Source organism: Melanotaenia boesemani, chromosome 4, assembly GCF_017639745.1.
Source record: "Melanotaenia boesemani isolate fMelBoe1 chromosome 4, fMelBoe1.pri, whole genome shotgun sequence".
Taxonomy (NCBI): domain Eukaryota; kingdom Metazoa; phylum Chordata; class Actinopteri; order Atheriniformes; family Melanotaeniidae; genus Melanotaenia; species Melanotaenia boesemani.
Genome location: NC_055685.1, coordinates 4,191,784 through 4,217,705, shown reverse-complemented (window position 1 = coordinate 4,217,705; position 25,922 = coordinate 4,191,784). Strand labels below are relative to the sequence as shown.

The 25,922-nt window shown below is 43.2% G+C and overlaps 1 protein-coding gene across 1 annotated transcript in view; it reads right to left on the bottom strand.

Annotated features, from left to right (window-relative positions):
• Nucleotides 1–25,922, bottom strand: part of mark1 (MAP/microtubule affinity-regulating kinase 1) — a 32,382-nt gene that overhangs the window by 752 nt on the left and 5,708 nt on the right. Inside the window, exons 2-17 of the mRNA XM_041983071.1 lie at nucleotides 24,492–24,695; nucleotides 16,843–16,896; nucleotides 16,511–16,559; nucleotides 16,252–16,317; nucleotides 14,835–14,905; nucleotides 10,253–10,309; nucleotides 8,866–9,000; nucleotides 8,300–8,401; nucleotides 6,389–6,508; nucleotides 5,428–5,527; nucleotides 4,038–4,150; nucleotides 3,025–3,169; nucleotides 2,750–2,883; nucleotides 1,449–1,534; nucleotides 1,220–1,369; nucleotides 106–369 (exon numbers count right to left, since the gene is read on the bottom strand). Coding sequence (XP_041839005.1) covers nucleotides 106–369; nucleotides 1,220–1,369; nucleotides 1,449–1,534; nucleotides 2,750–2,883; nucleotides 3,025–3,169; nucleotides 4,038–4,150; nucleotides 5,428–5,527; nucleotides 6,389–6,508; nucleotides 8,300–8,401; nucleotides 8,866–9,000; nucleotides 10,253–10,309; nucleotides 14,835–14,905; nucleotides 16,252–16,317; nucleotides 16,511–16,559; nucleotides 16,843–16,896; nucleotides 24,492–24,695 — 1,850 coding nt within the window. The remainder of the gene's footprint in view (nucleotides 1–105; nucleotides 370–1,219; nucleotides 1,370–1,448; nucleotides 1,535–2,749; nucleotides 2,884–3,024; nucleotides 3,170–4,037; nucleotides 4,151–5,427; nucleotides 5,528–6,388; nucleotides 6,509–8,299; nucleotides 8,402–8,865; nucleotides 9,001–10,252; nucleotides 10,310–14,834; nucleotides 14,906–16,251; nucleotides 16,318–16,510; nucleotides 16,560–16,842; nucleotides 16,897–24,491; nucleotides 24,696–25,922) is intronic.

The following is a 25,922-nucleotide window of genomic DNA, read 5'->3' as shown; positions in this document are numbered from 1 at the left end:
TCATCAGAGGAGGCCAGCTGAGACTGATGTCATACAAAGATAAAACCATCAAAGAACTTTTTATTAATTATTTAATTGTTCAGATGTTGGGCAGCTTTTACTGACCTTCGTACAAACTTGAAGGTGAGCTTGCCGATGAGGGAGGTGGAGTTGCCACGATGAGGCGTGGCCTGAGGGGCAGTGGTGTGCTGCGACAGGCTGGGCGACGTGGGTGGCCCGTTGTAGGTGGCTGGCCGGCGGTCCCGAAGCTGAGCGCCGTGAAAGGTAGAGCGGCAGGAGGAGCCCCGAGGGAAGCGGGCCCGGTCGGGCGTGGTGCTGCTGCTGGTGACACTGAAGGCTGAGGGCGATGACGGCGCCTGATGCTGGGAGCTTCGGATGGGCGGGGACATGTTGTTACCACAGAGACAAGTAATAACCAGCTGAGTTCCACTTTGAAGAGGACGAACCAGACTCTTCACTTCCAGACCAGGCGCTATAGGTGGGCCCCTGTGAGCCCGCTGATTCACAAGCCCGGCCCTCCCATCCAGCCATTTGATTTTAATTTATATACTTTTAAATATAATTTCCATTTATAATAATTTAACAGTTATTTTCACAATAGTTCTGAATCATCACAAGTAGAATCAGTTCCCATATGCACTTTTTAGGCATTGAGGAAACTTATCTGATATTTGCAAGTTGTGTGTGTTTGTATATTTAATCTATGTGTGTATGTAATCACCAAATCACACAATAACAGAAAGTCTCTGGAGCATTGTCAATTACATGTTTAGTTTGTCTGGTTTTTGTCTGATGCAGATGTTTCCTGATGTTTGTGAGCTGAGTGTTTGTGTTGTTTTGTGTAAAATTTGATCCATATGGGTCAGAACGTATCTCTGTTTAGGTTTTTTGATTAACTGATCTCAGCCTCAGACTGTCTGTTATTTAATTATAAAGTGTACTATTGGTTAAATTACAAATTGACTTTAAATGAAATGTTCTGTTTTCTGTTAAATCAGTCTCGTTACAGCTAATATCAAATGGATACTATTTTATGCGATGGCAAATGTTTATCGACACTACAGGAAAATACTTCTTTTTCATTGTATTTTATTGACTGAATATTGTTTTATTGAAGTAGAATTTGTCTTATAAATTCAAATTTCAATTGAAAAATGGTCCCGCCCACAGCGATACGTTACCCACCCAGTTACTGTGATTTGGCAGCAGGACTGCTCACCTCTGATACTCAGCGTTGTCATCGATGGGGGGCAGGCTGGACTTCATAGGATGTCCTGAAGCTGACATCGACTTAACGTGACGGGGGCGTGTGGAAGAGGCGGTTGCCCCTGGTGATGGGAAGGGGGATGCAGCAGGTACTTCAGGTAGACTAAAACGCAGACAGATCAGGTTTTTATTTAGAAAAATTCAGCTTTTAATCAGTTAAAAACTCCCACAATGCATCTCACCTGTTGTCCTTCCCATTGGGAATAGCAGCTGAGTGGCGTTCACTGCTGTTCCTCTCATAAACATATGTGTGTCTCCGAGTCATGCTCTGTAACACACACACAGATAAATGTGAACCAACATGACACACCGAGTATAAAACTGTAATACTGCCACCTTCAAGCTGCTGCCCACATCCAAGAACAGAAATATGTAGAAGTTAAATTTCTAATGAATCAGTAAGAAAATCCCCAGAATTAAATGGAAGATTTAATATTTTTCCTCATTAACAGGAATTATATATCTTAATTTCATGCACACAGGTCACACACAGCGAGCCTCCCCAGAACACTGAGATACTTTCAGAACCTTGTGGACTTTAGATATAGTTTCTAACAAGACTGCTTATCTAACTTGTTTTTGTTTTTTTTAATATTACAGTTTTTTTATCTAAGTTTGGTCTAAGACTTCGGCGACACTACTGTGGTTTCAGATCTGAGAGATCTGATTTCCAGAGAGGGTCATATGTTTGGTTAAAGACTCCTGTGATAGATGGAAGCCAGTGTTCCCACTCAAGACTCCACCGAGCAGAAATAAACACGTCATCATGAAAATAAGAATGACATGACAGTGTTTCCCCTACCATTATATTTGGGTGACATCTCACTGTGACACTGTAATGGGATGGCTTCCCGTTACTGCTACAGAGTTGTGTTAATACATAATTTACCTGGTAAAGTTGGTTTAACATGCTGTTAATTAAGCCTGTTAGTTGCACATATTAAAACTAACACTGAAGAGTCAGACTAATTATTATACAGGCAAAACAATATTACTGTCTGTATTTCAGTGGGCGGGTGTCTTCTTGACAACCCTTGTATTTGTGTCTCACCAAAAATCCTTTCAGTTGTAGCTTTATCATTTAATGACGGCGGGCTTCAAACTGACAGTCTGAGGGCTACTCAGGATTTATCCTCAGGCAGATTTCAAGCAGTAAACTGTGTTTTTTTTTATTCAATGACAGATACGAATAAATATTTGGTCATTTCTGTTGTAAAACTTGAGCCCTGGCCAATTAAATTTAATTCAGTTCAGCTTCATTTGTATAATGTCAATTCACAACTAAGCAATCTCAAGGCCCTTTACAGACATAATCAGTTCAAGGTAATTCACTGTGATCCAATTGAAACTGATCCACATTAGTCCAATTTATAACTGTGTTCATACAAATTAATTGATAAAAAATACTTACCTAGCTAAGAAAACCAGCCGACTGCAACAAAACTTTTTTTAAGATTAAGAAGATTAAAACCTGAACACCTACACCTGAGGCTGTGGCAGACTTCCTGCGGTCTGGAGCTCCCATGGGTGAGGACGGCTCCTCCTTCTTGCCAGTCTCCACACTGTTGGCATGATGCTTCTTCGTGTAGGAGACGGGTGGGGGGATGGAGGGCGCCACTGAGACACAACACACAGACCACCGAAAAACTGCTCAAAAATGCTCATAATTGAAATACTCAGTAATAATGGTGTATATTTATCCGTACGTTGTTAGTATATGTGAAAGATGACATCATCTCCGAGTGGACGTGAACTCACCGTGATCGCTGAAACGCCGCTGCTTCTGAGTGGCTGCTGTGCTGTGAGTGTGTGCAGGGGACTGACTGGAGCCTTCGATGTCGCTAATGGGCCGCGACCTCTGAACCCTGTTACAGCTGGAGAACAAGTCACTGGAGGCTTCGCACTAGAAGACAGACACAGCAAAGAATTCTGGGTGGAAGCCAGGCGGCAACCTCTGACGGTAAAATGTGAAGCTTATGCGGAAGTGCAAAACAATTGCAGTTCACACCTCATCCACTAGGGGCAGGCTCCAAAACAGAGCAAATCCCCATAGACTCCCATGTTAAAAAGACCAACTTTACAGCAGAAATAAACATTTTTAAAGCCTGGTACAAAAAACATTTTAGGCTTAATAGGTCAAGTTTACCTTCATGACAACTGTGAGGGGAGTGAAATTTTTTCTAACTCATCTGTTTGGATGGTATTTAATCTTGAAATTCTGCATAATTAGGTGCGTGTCCTTTTGATTAACAGGTATCCAATATATGCGGAAAGAAGGGAGAGTGTAGCATAAACGCGGTTTTTAGCTGGCTTACAGCGTGCCTTAGCTTTAGCCCGCCTACCTCCGTTAGCTGGTTAGCTACCGTTTCTCAGGGTTAACTCGGTTAGCTATTAGCTACAGGCAGCATGAAGTTTGATGGTTGCCAATCATCCACCCCCACCTTCACAGTCCCCCTCTCAGCTCCACCTCTTTGCCCATTTTTGTATTTTCTGGTACACGCATGACGCTACCAAGATGGCGACGGTGAGAACGCCCAACGAGCTTCACTTTTGCTCTTCAGAAACCTACGGGTGACGTCACGGAGGCTCCTCCCATCTTTTTTATACAGTTTATGGTCGGTGCTCAAAGTGGTCTGAGGCGAAATCAGAATAATCTTAAACTGTGAGTGGCTGTTTTATGGTGCTGGATCATGTATGTAAAGGGCAAATAAAGACAAAGCCAGATTGCAGGAATAAAGAAAAAACATGTAGAAGTGGAGAATTATACAAACCTCTGCAGATTTTCTCCCCAGCAGCAGATAAGTTGCAGTCGCCTCGTTGTATTTCTGACCATCCAGCGCCTTCCTTACTTCCTCCTGAGAAAATCCCATTGTTCCCATCAGCTCTGGTTAGTCAGAAAACACACAAAGACATAGCTTACAGTCTTCAAAAGAAACACGGAAAATCCTAGGGCCATTTCTACTAATAAACAACAAAAACAATGCTACAAGGGTCAAATATGGGTGTTTGGTTACATACAAGACAGATATGCTACAGTAGCTTGCATTAGACCCCTGAAGAGCTGAATTTATAAAAATAATGATGATATATCCACACCTCACTCATCATGTGTGGATTCTACGAACCAAGATGGTGATGCTAATCGCAAGGATCAAAAGATACACGACTCAAACCAGCAGGGAAATCACAATGACATGTTTTATGATCTATAACACCATGTAGGGAAACTGCAGCTGACTTTAAATGGTAAATGGATTTATACAATTCTTTTCCAGTTAGCTTGACCACTTAAAGTGTTTTACACTACCTGTCACATTCACACATTCACCACACATGTTGACGTGTAGTCAGGGAAAGCCTGGAATTGATCCACTGACCTCCGGGTTGGAAGACAACTGCTTTAGAATTTAAGGGTGCACTTTAATCATATTATTATAGTCAGCACTACGTTCATTATTTTAGCATGTTAGCATGTTAGCATGCTAACATTCGCTAGTTAGCTTTAAACACTAAGTTCAGCTGAGGCCAGTGGGAACTAAATTATTTTTACAGGTATTTGGACAAATGTAGATAATCTGATCTTAGGCACTTTGATAAATGAGGTGTGTGTTTATTGTTGAAGGAGGAAAAATCATGTGCTAACCAGTTACCTGCTAGCTTGATCCTCTCCCTGCCTCTCTTTCTGCCTTTCACAAATCAAGTACAGTAACTCTGATTGTTAAAATCTGGTGCTAATTTCACTAACCTTCATCCAATTTGCAATCTCTCTTTCCTTTTTAAAATCCTGGAAAAAAGAACTGTTCACCTCTTTCAATTATCTTTATAAAAAGTTACCATTTGAAGTGGATGAAAGCTGCTTCACCATACTGAAAAGCACCAATGCCCTCCTCATGGCTGCTGTCACTTGACTTCTCACCTTCCTTGATGTAAAAGCAGCCCTCAACACAATCTCCCACGCCACCCTTACTTATCTTCCGGTGTATCCCAGGGTTCTGTTCTTGGATTTCTTAAATATTCTCGGTAAATACAACATTCAGTTCGCTTGCTTTGCAGATGACCCAGTTCTACCAGTCCACTCTAATATGTCAGAAACCAGTTATGGGTCTAACTTTGATGACCAGTTCTGCCAAATCAATCTAAAGGATCTATTCCATATCTGACCAATGCGTTTGAGGTCAGTGAAGTCTTGTTCTGGTTCAGTGTACGTCTTCAGCTCGTTTCCATCATAGCCAGAATTCATCCATCGATCCTTCATGATTTGCTGAGAAACAAACAGGAAAGCAGTGATGCTGTCAGCAACAACCAGTTAGGTGAGATGTTTCAAGAAACAATAATTTATAAGATGCTAACGTATCTTTTTATGTAAAACTGCTTCACTAATCATCTGGTTTGAGTAATTGATAAAACAAAAGACATTTTTTGCAGTTGGTCTACAGAAACATCTTCAAACTGGACTCTAAATGCCCATTTATGCGCGACGCAAAAGACGGATATGCAGACAGACGGACAGTTTCGTCAGACTTCTTCATGCATAATTGGTCTATTTGCTATCCGTTACTTGACGCAGAAGACGGAGCAATACTTGTGGAAATTGCTGGGGCAGTACTGAGCAGAATAGCTGACAGGCAACCAGTGAAAGAAACAAACCAGAGGAGGATCAGGAAGAGAACAAAAAAAGCAGAATAAGAATGAAGGTGAGCACAATATATGTAGAAATTGTGCGAGCTTTTGAATAAATACTGTATGCAAGTGTTTAGGGTGTGTTGGGTGGTTGGAAATAACTTTATAGCGACGCATTACTGCTGCCAAACAGTGTCTGAAACTAACGTCAGATCACGGGAGTGAACTCTGAACTCAACACTGCCCACTAGTAAAAGAGTTGACTTAACAACCATGGCCACACAAAAGACGCATGGAAGTATGAGGACGATGAAAACGTTTGAAATGTACGTCGCTATTAACGCACTTAAGGAAGCATAAATGGGCCTTAAAGGCCTTAATGGTGAAGCAGCTTAAGGAAGGCTCACTCTAAGCTTTTGGTTGACATTTGGATAAGAGATTGATTTTTTTTAAGGTAAACTTTGCAGACTGCTGGTTCTAATTCCTCAGGTGGCCATTTTACCTTCAAGCTGCCTCGTTTCCCAGGGTTCAGGACCAACAGCTTCTTCAGCAGGTTTTCACAGTCCGTCGACATGTAGAAGGGGATCCGGTACTTTCCTCTGAGAACGCGCTCCCGTAATTCCTGCACACACATGCACAACGTTTTACATCTGAGAGACAAAACTTCCACACAACTGCTTAGAATGAAAAGAAAATATGTGAGATAAACTATGTTTTTGAGCGTGTTTGTGTAAATGTGGGCCCCAAGCTTCTCATCTAATATGATCAAGTAATAAATACTAACCTGATGATACTGAATGTTGGATTTCAGTTAATAAAACATTTGGGTTTTAGTTTTTCTGCTTTTGTTTACTTTCTCCTGTTTGTTTAGATCTCTGACAACAATCTCAGACAAGTTTAATCACTGGATTCCCAGATGAGCTTAATTTAATTTTACTTATTAAGACAGTTCCAGTTTCCATGCAGTCTGGGGAAAAGAAAGATTTTTCTGTAAATGAAAAGAGTGAAATAGTTTAATGGCCTTGAGACAGGAATGAAAACACTGGACGTTTCAGGGAAACTGCATCGTATTCAGAGATCAGCTGTTAAAACACAAAGATGAGCAGCAGCAGGTGTCTGAAGCTGCAGGAGAACCTCTGGAGGTCTGGATGGTCCACATGGAGAGTTCAGGATAGTCCAGACGGTTGGAGGTCTGGATGGTCCAGGTGGATGAAGGTCTGGATGGTTCAGACGGTTGGACGTCTGGATGGTCCAGACATTTGGAGGTCTGGATGGTCCACATGGATGAAGGTCTAGATGGTCCAGACATTTGGAGGTCTGGATGGTCCAGATGGATGGAGGTCTAGATGGTCCAGATGGTTGGAAGTCTGGATAGTCCAGACGTTTGGAGGTCTGGATGGTTCAGATGGATGGAGGTCTGGATGGTTCAGATGGATGGAGGTCTGGATGGTCCAGACGGTTGGAGGTCTGGATGGTTCAGATGGATGGAGGTCTGGATGGTCCAGACGGTTGGAGGTGTGGATGGTTCAGATGGATGGAGGTCTGGATGGTCCAGACGGTTGGAGGTCTGGATGGTTCAGATGGATGGAGGTCTGGATGGTCCAGATGGTTGGAAGTCTGGATAGTTCAGACGTTTGGAGGTCTTGATGGTTCAGATGGATGGAGGTCTGGATGGTTCAGATGGATGGAGGTCTGGATGGTTCAGATGGATGGAGGTCTGGATGGTTCAGATGGATGGAAGTCTGGATGGTTCAGATGGATGGAGGTCTGGATGGTTGGCGGATGTCCACCATGTCCTAACAAGGCTGTCATGTTCTGGGCTGGAATAATGGGGAGTGAGATGGTAGGACCCTTTATGGTGGCCTCTGATAAATCCGTCCAGTTTCTAACGGAGCATTTCCTGCTGTGGTATAAAAGGAAGAAGCGTTTCTTTTGCTGTAAAGACATCACTCCATCCCATGCAACAGAAATACCTCATGGTGGGACCACCATCATCCTCTGCCCTACTGAGAACCTGTAGAGCATCCTTGAAAGGACAGAAGCTATTAATGGATGTCCAGGTTCAATGATGTGAGAACTGTTAAGGCCATATCATAGAAGGACTAAGTGTTAACATATAATTGGATCTGGAAACTTGCTTTTTCATTTGATGCTAAATGCTGTTATTAAATGTAACTGGAAGTTAACTGCTGCAGGCAACATGCAGGGCATGTCTATTGTATAAAGCAGTTGATTAATTAACCAATGCATGTCCAGAAAACAGTCTGATGTTCTAATACAATGAACAACAACCTCAGATACATTTGATACAGCCGCTGTGCAGAAGCATAACTAACTCCAGAGAAGATGATGCAGTTCTAAAGTTCTGTTTATAAATCCAGTGTTTCTATTCTTCAGTCTACTGGGTTCTGACCTTCAGGTTCTGTCCATCAAAGGGCAGTGATCCACTGACCAGCGTGTACAGAATCACTCCCAGACTCCAAACGTCCACCTCCGGCCCGTCATACTTCTTCCCCTGCAGGGTTACACAACTACATTACCCAGAAGTCCTCAGTCTGCAGCAGATCAGAGAAAATGACTGATTTCTGTTTTTTCCCCTCTGAATCACAATAGTGTGATTCAACACTGCAGCTTATTTACCTGGTTATTTCTACTATTTAGTCTTTTTTTGGCATTACTATTAAAAAAGAATTAAAAAGGAAATTCAATCAGATCTCAATCGTGAAAATCAGTAATATGTTACTTCATTCTTTCCTTTTCTGATCAACACATCTGTAAAAGGATGTATATTTGTTTCTTCATTGATTTTCATCTTCAGTTTTCCTCTCATCTCTCTCCGACAGCCTTGGTAATGACCAATCTCGGGTTTCAGGACTTATTCTAAAAGGTGGCTTTGCCATGAATGAGTTAAACTGTTTTAGTGGGTGTGTTTGAAGAAAAAAAGGGTAGTGTTTTAGAGGCGTGGTGGGGGCAGTTCACCTGGAAGAGCTCGGGGGCAGCGTAAGGAGGAGAGCCACAGAAAGTGTCCAGCTTACTGCCCAATGTGAACTCGTTACTGAAGCCAAAATCGGCGATTTTAATGTTCATGTCGGCATCCAGCAGGAGATTTTCTGCCTGAGGAAGAAGAAAAAAACCCTGAACTAATGTTACCTCTGACAGAAAAATCAGCTCTTCTCTCTGAGGTCGTCAAAATGACCTCAGATGGCTCCATCTCATCTTTCTCCGTAACCATGCTGTCTTTATAAACTCCTGATTGCTACATCATGCTCAGAGCCATCACACAAAGTTTTTCACTTCATCATTTCATCATAACAATTTAGAGAGAAAATATAAAAGATTTAAGTTGGTATCAGTCTCCATTTGAAAGGTGGTGTTTTACTGATGTCAAGAACAATTGTATAAGTTCTTATGTGTAAACAGTTAATGCTGGAAGTCATATTTATCTTTATTTACTTGTTATTTGTTTACATTTTTTTATGCTAAACCTGATGCTTTAACCCTCTGATGCATGAATTATTAAAAAAACAGTCACAATTTTTCACATACAGTATTTTACTTCTGCTGACTTGCACAACGATGCTTTTGTTTATTTTTAATCTTATTTGACTTTTTATTTATTTTTTATCTTTTTACACCGTGCTGAACATCACCCTGGAACTACTTTTTACACCGTGCTGAACATCACCCTGGAACTACTTTTTACACCGTGCTGAACATCACCCTGGAACTACTTTTTACACCATGCTGAACATCACCCTGGAACTACTTTTTACACTGTGCTGAACATCACCCTGGAACTACTTTTTACACCATGCTGAGCATCACCCTGGAACTACTTTTTACACCATGCTGAACATCACCCTGGAACTACTTTTTACACCATGCTGAACATCACCCTAGAACTACTTTTTACACCATGCTGAACATCACCCTGGAACTACTTTTTACACCATGCTGAACATCACCCTGGAACTACTTTTTACACCATGCTGAGCATCACCCTGGAACTACTTTTTACACCATGCTGAACATCACCCTGGAACTACTTTTTACACCATGCTGAACATCACCCTGGAACTACTTTTTACACCATGCTGAACATCACCCTGGAACTACTTTTTACACCATGCTGAACATCACCCTGGAACTACTTTTTACAGACGTGTTGCTGTCATCAGATTTACTTCAAATTAGACTTATTTGTTCATGTCTCATGCAACACTAAATAAGGCAGAAATCTGGTGGAGGAGTGATACCAAGTGTGATGTACAATGAAACAGATTTAATAACTGGACGCAGACAGAAACAGTGCAAGTTTTTAAGAGATAGAGAAAGAGAGGTAAGAGAGTGAGGACACTTTTTCTACCTTGAGGTCCCGGTGAACAATCCTCTTCTGGTGACAGTACTCCACTGCTGACACAATCTGACAGAAACACAAAGAATCGTTAGAGAGCAGGTGGCATCACGCAGGAGGCTGCAATCAGCTGTTTGTAAACACAGAAAACAAAGAGGTGCAGTTTAAAGTTTGACCTCAGGGTGGCACCAGAGGACTGAACAAAATAATTATTTCACATCCATCTCAGCTGAGGGAGGACACATTACAGGGCCGTACAGGGGATTTAGAGATGCTGGGGTCCATCATCCAATATCACCTACCTATCGAAAGAGATTTTTAAAATGGAAGCATCTTATTTTCACCCGATCTACTCTATCTTTCATCTTTTTCTATCCTCTTCTATTTACGCTTTTCTTCCTTTTGTACTTCTAATGTCCTCACCTGTCTCTGCTTCCAATGTCGATCAAAAAATGTGAAGTTATCTCCAACTTGTTTAGTTTGGCTTTACGTCTAAGTTAGTTTTAGACTTGATAAACTGAAACATCCGTTTGTCCGTCTGTCTGTCGAGACAGATGTGGAATGTTTGTGTGATTGTGTAACATGCATGTACATACATGTCTATGCCCTATCTCGTTTGGAAAGATTTAATTTATTAAACTGAATAAATGAATAGACACAAGGCCAACAAATGAATGCTATTGTTTTTATAAAACATTAGGAACCTTATGGAAAAATTAAATGTATGGACTGTACTTATGCAGCCCTTCTCCAGTCATGTTGACTGCTCAAAGCGCTTTACACTACATGTCACAATCACCTATCCACACACACATTCATACCCCAACCGTCTGGACCATTCATACCCCGATAGACACATTGGGAGGAAACATGGGGTTGTCTTGCCCAAGGACACTTTGGCTTGGAGTCATAGGAAGCCTGGAATCGATCCACCGACTTTCTGGTTGGTGGATGACTGCTCTTCCTCCTGAGCTACAGCCGCCCTGAATGTGCTCATTGGTGACATGAAATGCATAGGACAGCAGATTCTCAGTACAAGTGGGGCAAACACAGGATGTGACATGCAAAAGTAAGAAATGCTTAGCTTTGCTAAGAAACAAAGGGGTGACAGATAAGTACGGGTTGGTCTGGCAGTTTGTTCGTGTCCATAGTTTTGTATTTCCTGCTCTACTTCCTTCTATACACAGCATCTACACTCACAGATGTGCTGGACCTCCAAAACAGAAGATGCCTCACCTGACTCTCAGTCGCTTGCAGCCGTATGTGTGTACGTGATAAGAAGGAGGACCTTCCCAAAGATCAACCTACATTCTATAGAAGCCTTAGAAAATACCTGGACGGGGGTTCAGACTTCTTGACCTGACCCACGTTCTGTTTGGTTACTCTGAACCCAGAGAACCTGTAATTGTACTGCTTTATTTTTATCTGTTAATAAATTGTTAACTTGATCCTCGATGTCATTCTCCTCATTTCTGATTCAACAAACAGCATTGAATAAGTAAAGTTTTACTGGAGTCAGATATTCTATATTAGCTCAATAAAATACATAAAACATATTTTTTTCTTTTCTTTTTGTATTTTATTTTATTAATCCCAGCTGGGAAATTATTTCTCTGCATTTAACCCATCCTAGTTGCTAGGGGGCTGCCAGATTCCAGCACCCGGGGAGCAGTTGAGGGTTAAGGGCCTTGCCCAGGGGACCACAGTGGTTTACCTCAGTTCCCAGCCCCTGAACTTGAACCCAGGTTCTCCAGACCTAAGCCCACCTCTGTAACCACAAGGCTACCCCCATTAATTCACAACAGAACATAGAAGTCAAATGTTAAACAAGAATGATTTGAACGTTTTCTGGTATGAGTTCATCTTAAATCCGATGGCAGCAACATGTCTCATAAGGTTTTTCCAGGTCCAGGTTTCCCACCATGACGCCTCCTCTCCTCATTTTTGCCTCAGCCCATTTTAAATGAGCTTTGGTTCCGAGGAGATGGCAGCGCTTCTGGATCCTGTTCACATGTGGCTTCTTCTGTGCATGATGGAGCTTTAACCTGTATTTGTGGATTTCAGGGACATTTTTGGAAGTGTCCCTGAGTCCATGCAGTAGAGAATAATGTCTGGTTTTAATGCAGTGCTGCCTGAGGACCCCGAGATCACCAACATGTCTCCAGATTCTCTAAATCTGTAGATGGTATCATCTTCTGTAAATTATGGAAAATTCTTCGTCTTCACAGTTTTACATAGCAGAACATTATTCTGAGACTGGTCAGTTATTTAAATTATTGAACCTCTGTCCATCTCTACTTCTAAGAGACTCTGCCTCTCCATGGTGCTCTTTTTAAACCCAATCAAGTTACTGACCTGTTAATAATTAACCTGATTATCTGCAGCTGTTGTCCTTTATTCCTGCTTATTTTCCAGTGTGTTTTTTTTTGTTTTTTTTTTTGCCTGGCTGCAAACTCATTGCGATATGCATTGCTGCCATCAAAATCAACACCTGGCATGTTTTCTGTGATCTGCTGTGAATAAAGTTTTTGTTAATGAGATTTGAAAATCTTTGCATTCTCTTCATTTACATTTTACACAGTGTCCAAACTTTTGTGGAAGTGTGGTTTTACATTATAAGTATGAAATAATCAGTCTGCAATCAGCATTACACTTTAAATTTGACATATTTTAGGTTTCACACCATGCGGATTAGTCTGCTATTACTAACACTCTGTTCACACTCAGTTCCCAGCAGCAGCTGGAACAAGTATGCCTGGTTGTGTGTAATAAATCTGTCATTGTGAAACACAGAACACATGCAATAGTCTCATTTCCACTCCCACAGGTGGATGTGGACATGAGACAGTAAACAGATACCTACACTTATCTACTGTAGTGTAAGACTAGACACTGCTATAGAAAACCAAAACATATTAATTAAATATCTGGAACAAAGGCTGTTAAGACTGAAACACTAATTTTCTCTAATAGTCTTTCTGACTCGTTGTGATGCTGCAGTGACATCTTTTATGTTCATTCCTGGAAAAGTGTCTACCCTGCAGCGTCCTGAGGCTGAGAAACCCCTTCCCTACTTTGTTTTTCTGTCCCAGAGAATCACATGACAGCTTCTTTTAGCTTCATGGCATCGTGTTGTATGCCAGCAACTGGATATCAACACACTAGCTGTTGACTCACTGAGAAAATCTGCCAAAGTTCAGTTGTAGGACTTTAACTGATTTCACAGATAAGAGATGGACTGGGAAGCTGAACCTTTAGCTATCAGAACACTCTCTGTGGAACCAGTTCCCAGTTTGGCCTTTCTGCTCCTTTCTGATAAATCTTAGAGTAGGTCTGGCTTGGTGACCCTTAAGACCCATTTATGCTCAACGCATGGATATGCAGACAGACAAACAGTTTCGTCCACATCTTCTGCGTCAGTTACATGTGCAAGTTGGACCATTTTCAGGGAGCTTAGCTATCCAGTAGCAATACCACTGGAAATCACAGGGGCAGTGCTGAGCAGAATAGCTGACATGTGACCAGGGAAAGAAACAAACCAGAGAAGAAGAAAAACAGGAAGAAAACAAAAAAGCAAAAGAAGAATGATGACAAACACAACTGTATAACTGCATGAGCTTTTTGAAGAAAGACTATGTGTTTAGGGTGTGTGGGTGGTTGGAAACAACTTTACAGTGATGCATTTCCGCTGCCAAATGATGTCTGAATCACTAGTGGGAGCACTGACTTAACCATAACAACGCAAAACATGCATGGAAGTATGAGGACGGTGACGCATGACGTTTGAAAGCAACATAGCTATTCACTCAGGTAAGGGAGCATAAATGACCCTTATCCATCCCTTTAGTCCTGCTGCTATAGGCCGGGGCTGCTGGGGGACGTCCCATGATGCACTGGGCTCCTCTCTGCTCTGTTTACTCTCCATGTAGAAATATCTGACATTGTTGTTGTCATTCATTTGTTTCTCTTCTTTCTCAGCAGGTATCCCTGGCTTAGAGTTATCCTGCTTGTTGACTCCTCTTTCCTGTCCTCTCTACCCCCAACCGGTCCAGGCAGATGGCCGTCCTTCCTGGTTGGTGGCTGATGGACGTTTTCCTTCTTGGTCCTGGTTGTGATGGGGGTTTTCCTTCCTGGTTCTGATGGAAGTTTTTATTCCTGGTTCTGGTTCTTATGGAGGTGTTTCTTGCTGATTCTGGTTCTGATGGGAAGTTTTCCTCTCCACTGCCTCCTTGTGCAGCTCATGATGGAAGATTGAATCAAAGAGAAGATCTGATCCAATCTGTTGCTTTCCTTAGCTGGTCATTATTGTGATTTATTGGTGTATATGAACACAGTTTTAAACTGGACTAATGTGGATCGTATATTAGATTAGTTTGGAATAAAGTTTTAAAATAGCTGAGCTGAATGAATAGATGGAGAAACTGATTATAAATCTTTCTAAGATTAATTTAGGTCATTTGTTCAGCTGTCTTACTATCAGAAACAATATGTCTGATACTGTATATCTAAGTGTACTGCACAGTAATGATCCCTTAACCCTGAAACAAAGGAACCAGGACGGATGGATTATGTGTGGACAAAGTTCTGTTCTCACCTGCCGGAATTTGGCTCGAGCTTCCTTCTCCTTCATGCGTCCATGAGCCACCAGGTAGTCAAAGACTTCACCTGAGACAGACAGGTGAGCACATGTGATGCGAAACTTTCAACCTTCTTCCAATCGAAGGAACATTGTCCTCATTCATCAACCGTTCTTACAAATGAATTCTACTCTTTATAAAGATGGCAGCGTTCATGAAAACCTTTGTATCTTGGATTTGTTCTCAGGTGAGAAAAAAATGCTACAAACACCCCAGTAGTACAATGCCAACACTCACATTCTGACATGTTTGAACAAAGTCAGAGTTATGAGATTTTCTCTTGTAATACCATAATACCACACTGACCTGGTTAATAACACTGCTGACCAAGTTAATAACACCACTGACCAAGTTAATAACACTGCTGACCTGGTTAATACCACTGAACTGGTTAATAACTCCACTGACATCCTGGTTAAATAACACAACTGTCTCCCTGGTTAATACACCACTGACCTGGTAAATGACACTACTAACCTGGTTAATAATACAGCTGAACTGGTTAATGACACCTCTGACATACAGGTTAAATAACACAATTAATGTCCTGGTTAATAACACTGCTGACCTGGTTAATGACGATGTTGACCAGGTTAATAACACCAGTGACCACCTGGTTAAAAATACTGGTGACCTGATTAATAACCCCGCTGACCTGGTTAACGACACTGTTGACCTGGTTAATACCACTGAACTGGTTAATACCATGCTGACCTGGTTAATAACACCACTGACCCTCTGTGAGACACTGAACTGTTCATCAGTGTGTGTTTATGGAGAAAAAAACTGAATACAAGAACACACACACTGCTGTTTACAATAAGAACGAATGTGTGTTTGTGTGTGAAAGTCAGAGACTGAACCTAGATCATGTTACACATACTTCATCCACTGACCAGTCACAACATCATGATCACCTGCCTCATACTTGGAGATCTGGACATCACTAGACAGAAGGTATGATGTCAGAAACAGTTCTTATTTCCTGTAAGTTGTCATGTAAAGACCTTTGGGGATCAGACTTGTACTGATTGAGATCTGGAGAATCTGGAGGCCGAGAAATTTTCCCCAAGAAAACGATCATCCACACAGTGTAGAAGCAAACATGATTCTGCTGCTCCTTGGTTCAGTGTCCTGGCCAATCTGCAGACCCCAACACACCAAACTACGACACCTTTCTACCAGAACCAGCATGAACTCTACCAGCAGTTTGAGCTCCAGTAGCTCTTCTGTTGGACTGGAAAACAAGACGACTCCTGACCACTGCAGAGTGGGATCATCCTACCAGAGCTGCAGCTGCTTTGTTCACTTCAACATAATATCCAGGCTGATAGCACATGTCAGGAAGCTTTTTTATTTATTTATCTGGCTTACCTCCACTGGCGTACTCCATCACCAGGTACAGAGTCTTCTCTGTTTCAATCACCTCAAACAGCTTCACTGAAAAACAGCAGGGATATTAAAACAGATCAAACTAAAGGTGTTAAACACCAAAGACTAACATCCTGTCAGCAAAGTTCCTACGGTAGCCCCGAGCTCTGTGGCTGCTCTTTATTTCACTGACATGTTTGGACAACTTGATGAGACAAGATCGGGAAGAGCACAGGAGGAAAAAGAGGAGGAGGAGACTCACCGATGTTTGGGTGGTTGAGGATCTTCATTACACTGACTTCTCGGAAGAGCTGAAGAAACAACAGTAAATCTTAAAAACATTTCAGACTTTAGATGGACTTTGAGATGTTTTTTTTCTCTTTGATGAAGACAGGCTGAAAACCTGAAGCCGTCTCAGTACTGAACACAAAAAGAAAAACTTCATCCATGTGACGAAGTAAATGTGTTCGTAAATATTCCAACACTTTTTTTAGACAAATTTTTTGTATCTGAATTTTTCACTCAGCATTTTCCTGTGCAAATTAAAACCGCATCATAAAACCAAACAATCCTTTAAAATGATGGAGGATGTACCTTCTGCAGGCTGGTCGGGTTCAGCTGAGTTTTGTCGATGATTTTGATGGCAACCTGAGAGGAGGAAGAGAATAAACTGAGAAGTGAAAATTATGATTCAAACAAAACCTGCAGCTCATTTAGTTTTTATCATAAACTGTTGGTGTTCATGTTAGCTGATAAAAAAAGAAGGTTTATGTTTAGATAACGTGGAACCCCCTTTTCTACCCACCAGCTGGTAACAGGAATATAAACTGGAAACATGTTAATATGGTTTAACCATATTAACATGTCACATGTCATACATTCATGTCATGGTTTATGGTCTTTGTCTTTGTGTTATTTCTGTTCCTTAGTTTTCTTTTGTCCTTGAGTCTTCTGTGTTTTGGTTTCGTGTCTAATTGTTGAGTTACACCCTTGTTTGTCCTGTGCTTGTTACTTCTGATTAAGCTTACCTAGTTATCTCATTCACTTCACCTATTCCCTGTTAGGTGTCCTCTGTATATATAACCTTTGGTTACTGTTACACTTTGCCAGATCATTGTTGTGTTTTCCCCGTATTTCAATCTGTGCCTGTTTACCCCTGTTCCTTGAAATAAATATTGGATTATTGTACTCGTCTGCTCCTGCCTCGTCAATCCACTTTTGGGTCCACCTATTCCCCACAATCGTGACAGAATGATATGGCCAACCAAGGACCAAGCAGACCACTGCAGGTATGAGGAAGCCTTTGAGGAGATGCACCAGGCCAGTATGGCATATGACTTAATGGCTGGATGTAACTTCTTTCCTGAACAATTGGCAGCAGACAATTTCCTTAGCTGAATGCTAAACCCTGGTACCTCAGTCTTCCGGGTGCAGATGCTTTACTGGCAAAGGTGCCAATAAACATTTATTTATTATATGAAATCAGCCAGTCAACCGCTCCCAGGCCCATCTATCGTCCTGATTCAGCATACAGAACTCCAGCAACCGCTCCACCAACCCCCAGCTTGATCACTTCCTGCGTGGCTCTCCAGTCACTCCACGCAAGCAGGGGTGCTCCAGGAGGAGTCAAGGCAGAAAGCCACGTCTTCACACGTCACCATCTCCGGAGTTGCCTCTAGATCCACGGTCCACGTCTTCGGCATTGCCTCCAGCTTCATGGTCCACGCAGCCAGCGTCCCAGCCCTGGTCCACGCCCCGGTCTCCTGAGGTTCCAGTCTCCGAGGGGGTCCCGGATTGGGATGCTCCTGTTCTGGTTCTTGTCCACGAGGGGGTCCAGGGTCAGGACGCTCCTCCATCTCCTGTAGTCTACGTCTCCAAGGACGTCGCTCCTCCTCTGCCTCTGGTTTCAGTGTCTGAGGGGGTCCTGGAACGGGACGTACCTCCTTTGGTTCACGTCCCTGAGGAGGTTGCTACTCCGTCTCCTGTGGTCTACATCTCTGAGGAGGTTGCTCCTCCTCCGTCTCCTGTGGTCTATGCATCCAAGGAGGTCACTCCTCCTCTGCCTTTGGTGCCGGGACCTGTCCTTGAGCAGATCCTGCTGAACCTTCCAAAGATCCAGCTCCTGCCATCGCAGCCTATATAACTGGAGGGAAGTTCGCTTCCCTCTGGTCTTACATCCCTGGACCCCTTTCCCTTCCCTGCTCTTTCTCACACACACGTAGGGTCTTGAGAGGCTTGCATGTCGTGCTGGATGGAGCGGAGTGGGCCATCTAAGTGGCCTCCCTGGCTGCACCCTGTGGCAGCTAGCCTCCCAGTTGTGCCATGTAGTGTATGGCAGGCAGGGCTGCTTGGGTTGCCTCGCTCCCAGCAAGGCGTGGTTACTGCCCCTCAATTTTAATCGAGCGGTGAAGGTGAGGGCAATGGGATCCTCTCACACCCCTCTTTCCGGGGCGCCACCGAGAATGGGCAGGGGGAGGTGGTTGCACCAGTGGCCGGGATGACAGGGAGGAGGGAGGGTGAGGGAAGGGTATATATATATATATATATATATATATATATATATATATATATATACATACACACACATATACACATACATATATATTAGTGCTGGGCACGTTAACGTGTTAATCGTGCGTTAACGCAACATTTAATTAACAGTTAATTTTTTTTAATCGCGCGTTAAAGTTTTTTTTTGTTTTGTTTTGTTTTCCTTTGCTAGCCGCTAGCTTTGATGACAGAAAAATGGCGTCTCTGTCTCCCTTCCCTGCTGCAGCGGTGCGTCTGATGGAATCAGGAGAGAGCGGGTTTGTTAAAATGAAGAGACATTTTCTGTCTGGAACTTAAGAAAGAAGAAGAACCGACAATTATCTTTGTCTGTCAAAACTCATACAGATGGCAGAACATCGTGATTTTTGGACGGGAAACTGCTCCCAACAGACAATGAGAAACTTTTTTTTTTCTTTTTTTTTAATAAATGCAGTTTTAATTTATGCAAGACAGCAAAGGTAAGACATGCTTTCTGACTTTTACAAACGTAAAGCATAAATCGGGCCTTCTTCTGTCTCTGGTTTGGTGAATTTTGGTCATACTGAGATGAAACTTCCAGCTGTGAATCTGTGAGATGTGAGCTTTCAGTAGAGGAGTCGTTTGTTCGTCTTCATGGAGAGACATCTGTGTTTACATATTTTTCGGACTTTGTTTACCCGGTATTTGAATTGTTTGTTATCTTAACTGTGTTTGTTGTTGATAGAAATGGTTTCGCTGAGCTGTTAGCTGAGACTCCGGACTTTCTATGGATACCACACATGTTTATAGTTACGTCTACAGGCGTTACACCCGGAAATGAAATGTTAATCCCTTAACACCCGGTAGCGGAGACTGCAGGTGCAGTCAAGCTAAAAATGAAAGTTTAGAGAATTTATAGGCCAAAAATCTGGATAATGAAGCCCTGAAGGTGCATAGATGGAAGGTATTGTGCATATTGTGAATATTTCTCTCTCCTCACCATTTAAAAGCTGTGAGATTCTAATCCTGCTTTCTGTCTGTTCACCTGATGATGATATTTATCACATATTGTTCCTTCTATGTTTAGAAGGATGCAGCTTCACAGCTTTAAATTCATCCTGCTGACTTTTTACCTTATAAATATATATGAAGAAATATTTTAACTGTTGATGTTTAAAGAGAAAACTGCTGCTAAACCTGTTTATGTGTTTAGTGCAGGGGTCTGCAGCCTTTCCAATCCAAAGAGCCAATTTTCCCTCAGCCAGCTAAATAAAACCCCTTTAGAAATGCAAATGTTACGAGACTTTTCAAAAAGGCAACTTAATATATATATTTTAATGAAGAGCCATCATAGGATATTTGTTATTTTTGAAGAACCTCATTTTTATTTCCATTTAAAGAAAAACATAAAACCTTTATAAAAAGAGGATAAACAGACTTTCTTCTAAGGGATGTAGATATTTGTGGAAAATGATGTAAAAGAAAAAAAAGTTCCTGGTTTCCAACCTAATGACAACAAAGATGGATTCAAAAAATATTTTATCCACGTATTTAGAGGCATTGTGGAAGGTCCAGAGACCCGCTTGTGGCTCCAGAGTCGCAGGATGTAGTGTTTGTAAACCTAAATTTACTGCATTTTCTTTATTTAGCAGTAGGCCTTCTTTTAAAGGGAAAGAGACATTTTGCACATAATGCGATTAATCGCAGTCATGTCATGTGATTAAAATTTTAATCGTTGCCCAGCACTAATATTTATATATATGTACTTGAGGCTCCAGAGTCGCAGGTTAGAGACCCCTGATTTAGTGTTTGTGAACCAAAATTTATAGACGAAGCATGGCTCAAAGCACCCCTATGATGGCAAAAAACTATGGATCCAGGATTCCCTTGCCCATACGTGGGTCACCAATGTCCCACTCTGGAGCCAAGCCTGGAGGTGTGGCACAGAGGCGAGCGCTTGGTGGCCGGGCCTTTGTCCATAGGGCCCGGTCGGGCTCAGCTCGAAAGGGTGACATGGGTCGCCCCCTCCCATGGGCTCACTACCTGCAGGAGGGGCCATAGGGGTTGGGTGAAGGGAGCTGGGCAGTGGCCAAAGGCAGGGACCCTGGATGCAGAAACTAGCTTTACGGATGTGGAATGTCACCTCTCTGGCAGGGAAGGAGCCTGAGCTTGTGCGTGAGGTTGGACTCACCTTGATGCACAGCCTGGGTTCTGGAACCACTGTCCTTGAGAGGGGCTGGAACCTCTTCCATTCTGGAGTGGCTCCCGGTAAGAGGCGCCGAGCAGGTGTGGACATACTCATTGACCCCCGACTTGGCGCCTGTGGACCGGTGGACGAGAGGGTAGACTCCCTCCGCCTTCAGGTGGGGGGATGGGTCCTGACTGTTGTTTGTGCTTATGCACCAAACAGCAGTTCAGAGTATCCACCCTTTTTGGAGTCCTTGGAGGGGGTGTTGGAGAGCACTCCTTCCGGGGATTCCCTCGTTCTGCTGGGAGACTTCAATGCTCACGTGGGCAATGGCAGTGAGACCTGTAGGGCATGACTGGGAGGAACGGCCCACCTGATTTGAATCAGAGTGGTTTTTTGTTATTGGACTTCTGCGCTCATCATGGATTGTTCATAACAAACGCTATGTTCAGGCATAAGAGTGTCCACATGTGCACTTGGCACCAGGACTCTCTAGTTTGATGATCGACTTTGTAGTCGTATCATCAGACTTGCGGCCACATGCCTTGGACACTCGGGTGAAGAGAGGGGCGGCGCTGCCAACTGCTCACCACCTGGTGGTGAGTTGGCTCAGATGGTGGGGGAGCAAGCTGGTCAGGCCTGGTAGACCCAAGCATGTTGTGAGAGTTTTCTGGGAGTGTCTGGAGATGTCTCCTGTGAGAAAGAGTTTCAACTCCCATCTCCAGCAGAGCTTCAACCATGTCCAGGGTGAGGCGGGGGACACTGAGTCCGAGTGGGCTGTGTTCCGTGCCTCTATTTTTGAGGCAGCCAACTGGATGTCTGGCCATAAGGTCGTTGGTGCCTGTCATAGCAGAACTCCCCGAACTCATTGGTGGACACCAGCAGTGAGGGATGCCGTCAAGCTGAAGAAATAGTGCTTTCGGGCCTTGTTGGCACAGAGGCAGCTGATGAGTATCGGCAGGCTAAGCAGGATATGGCTTTGGAAGTCACTAAGGCTAAAACTTGGGCATGGCAGGAGTTCGGAGAGGCTGTGGAGAATGTCTTCTGGATGGCTTAGAGAAGATTCTGGTCCACCATCCGGTGGCTCAGGAAGGGGAAGCAGTGCTCCATCAACACTGTGTACAGTGGGGATGGGGGTGCTGCTGACCTCAACTCTGGACGCTGTGGGCCGGAGGAAGGAATACTTCGAAGACCTCCTCAATCCCACCAACAAGTCTTCGGATAAGGAAGCAGAATTGGGGGACCCTGGTGTTGGCTCTCCTATTTCTGGGGCTGAAGTCGCTAAGGTGTTTAAAAAGCTCCTCGTGGCAGGACCCTGGGGGTGGATGAGGTCTACCCAGAGTTCTTTAAGGCTCTGGATGCTGTAGGGCTGTCTTGGCTATAATGCCTCTGCAGCATCGCGTGGACATCGGGGACAGTTCCCCTGGACTGGCATCCTCTTCAAATAGGGGGACCGAAGGGTGTGCTCCAACTTCAGGGAGATCCTCGGCCTCCCTGGTGAGGTGTTCCGGGCATACCCCACTGGGAGGAGATCCCGGGGAAGACCCAGCACATGCTGGATGGACTACATCTATTGGCTGGCTTGGGAGCACCTCGGGATCCCCTCGGATGAGCTGGCGAATGTGGCCGGGGAGAGAAAAGTCTGGGAAGCTACCCTGCTTAGGCAGCTGCCCCCTTGACCCGACCACGAATGAGCGCAAGAAAGTGGATGGATGGACAAAAACTCCACACAGAGCAACACACACCTTTAAGGCATCACAGAAACACAGCAACAGTTTCTTGAGAATTATATAAAAATTTGATGTTTTACTAAATAACAATAAATGACAAATGAAGAGTTTTACACACAAACTGAGCCATGAGGAGGCTTCAGCAGGACAAAATAAACAGTAAGAGGTCGATCACTTAAGAATGAAATCACTATCAAGATGATTGTTAAAGACAAGATATCAGCTGCTACAATTATACTATTTCCTCCTCTGGCCATGCATCAGTCTCTCTTTATGTCCATCTTGCTCTTATTCTGTTTATATCCTGCCTTTTTTCCCTCCCCTCCTTCTCTCAGACTAACAGGTCTCATGTCCCCAGAGAGAAACGGAGCAGTTGATTGGACGTTTCCTACGTCTCCTCTTAGAAAATGGATCTTAAAATAAGCGCAGGATCTGAAAACGTCAGCACGGTCTCCATGTGATCTTCTGGCCTACCGGCTTTGAGTTGCTAACGTCTACAGCATAAATTATTCATCCTCCAGCTCATGATGTCACAGTTTCAGGTAGACGAAACAAGCCAGGCAAGAAGATGAATGATCTTTAGAGGCCAGGTGATAAACTGCTGCTTCAGGTGTGTTTAAGGAACAAAATCAAAAGATGTGAGGTTTACTGAGAATATGTGGGAACCAAATATGTCCTCCTGACTCAGTTACTGGATTCCCCCTCTGATATTTGCTTGTCAGTCATTTTTTTCCTCTGATTTTTGCAGAAGTGCTGTTTGTAGTTCAAGATTTCTAAAGGTTTTCATTAACAGTTCGCTCATGACTCAGCTGGCCAGTTTAAAATCTTCTCGACCTTTTACTATTATGATGAATGACTGAAACAATGCAGTGGTCAGCAGCAATACTTAGCATGAAAGGGATCGGGGTACTGTTGATCGAAGCCTGGATGAATCTATGTTTTCATGATGTTTCCACCAGATTCTGAGCCTAGCATCTGAATGTGGAGCTGAAATGAAGACTCATCTGACCAGCAAGGTTTCTCCATCTTCTATTGTCCAGTGTTGGTGAGTGTGTGTGAATTGTAGCCTCATATTCCTGTTCTTAGAGACAGGAGGCACCCGGTGTGGTCTTCTGCTGCTGTAGCCCATCTGCTAGAAGGGTGGACGTGTTATTGTGTTCAGAGATGCTATTCTGCATATCTTGGTTGGAACCAGTGCTAAGTTGACTTCCTGTTGCCTTTCTATCATCTTCAACCAGTCTGCCCATTCTCCTCTGACCTTTGACATCACCCAGACATTCTGGTCCAGACAACTGCTGCTCGCTGGATATTTTCTCTTCTTCAGACCATTCTCTGGAAACCCTAGAGATGGTTGTATGTGAAAATCCCAGTAAATACTCAGACTAACAACCATGTCACATTCAAAGTCATTTAAAGCCTCATTCTGATGCCGAATGTTGAACTTCAGTAAGTCGTCTTCACCACATCTACATGAGTAAATGAATTGTGCTGCAGCCATGTGATTGACAGATTAGATATTTGTTTTAATAAGCAGTCTTGTTGACAAACAATTATTGTTTGGCTTATTAATGATTTCCTACAGTCATCATGTCTTCTTCAGACTTCTTTAGAAGCATCTTAAGAAGCATCTTCACAGTTGTGTTGCCGAGAAACCTCTTATCAACAATCATGTAGCATCTACCTAATCCTTCTAATTGAAAGGGAAAGAAAGTATTTTCTTCTGATAATCTTGGGCATTATATTAAGATATTTTGAACAGAAAAGATGTTGAATGTGACACATTTGCTGCCTCTCTGAACCCTGTAGTGTGTCCTCACCTCCCGGCCCGTCAGGGTGTGTCTGGCCAGTTTGACTTTGGCAAAGTTTCCCTTGCCAATAGTCTTCAGCAGCCGGTAGTGGCCGACGTGTGGCTCTTCATCCGTGGTGGTTGTGACAGAATTTCGACATGGCGGCACACTGTGATGGCTCGATGATTTTGCGGGCAGGGCTTGACGCTCTGACAGGCCATCTGCAGACTTGGGCTGAAAGAAAGAGAAGATTAACAGATTCACACTTAACAACTCCCTGCAGCACTGACTCGTCTACCACAGACGCAGGTAGTTTTACAGTTTTATTCAACTCAAGCTGTTTATTATACCAAATTCTTTGCTCAGGCAGTCCCGTCATAAATCAGGTGGTGGTGGTGGGGGGTGGGGGGGGGATGCAGACTGTGCAGGTTTATACAGGCTGTGGTGTCACTTCTGGAAAATAACAGTATTATCTGCAGCCGGCCGGCGGTTGTCAGAGGAAGCAGAGATGACAGAAACCAGTTTCGCAGCATCTCAAGCAGCTGAGGAGAAAAACAGCTCTACTGTTACAGCACGGCGGCTGAAACACAACACCGGCTGGAGGTCGCTCGCTTACTGGGCAAGGCAGGGTTAGAACAGGATGAAAACGAGAGTCAGACCTGGACAGAGGGAGGGAGGAAGCTCAAACAAGTCATTGGGTAATCTGCCAGCGTGTCTTTCTGATGACACTCAGCTTAGACATGTTCACTTTCATTCCGAGGACATAAAAAGTTTGAAAAATGCTGTAAAGTTTTAGATGGATGAGTCTCTGTGAGGCCATCCTCTTCGGACCAACAATGTTGTACAAGCAGTTTAGTCTCAAGCAAAAATGACGGGATCTAAAGAGGAAGTCAGACGACTATCACTTACATACTCTGCGAGAAGGGAGAACGATTTTTCTTGTTCTCGAGGCCACGACAACAAAATAACATTATTTTGTTCTTGCAGATGTGGTTGGGGACATCTTGCGGCTTGTTCTTGATGCATCAGCCGAGCTGAACTTTCTTGTCTTGGGGTTCTGACAAGTAATGTGTGACTGGTCGGACATTTGAGGTGGGCGTGGTTAATGCGGAAAAGCGTCAGACGGAAAGCTGAGGCTTCCTGATGCGAGGCAGAATAGATCATTTTAATGAACAACTGATCAAGCTGGCGAGAAAGTGCGTAAATGTAAACAACAGGGTAAATCTCACGCTGCTGACATCACCGGGTGCACATATTTAAGTTTCTCATTAAATATGAAATAATGCAATTACTTATTCTTTGCACATAAAAACATCCACCCTTTTTGTAGTATTTATAGATTCGTTTATAGCTGGGTCAGCTGTTTCACTCTGTCATGGTCTAGATTTTTCGGAGCCCGGTCTATGTTGTCTTCATCAAAAAGATTGCTGGTAAATGAAGATAAAACGTGAGCTTTAATTT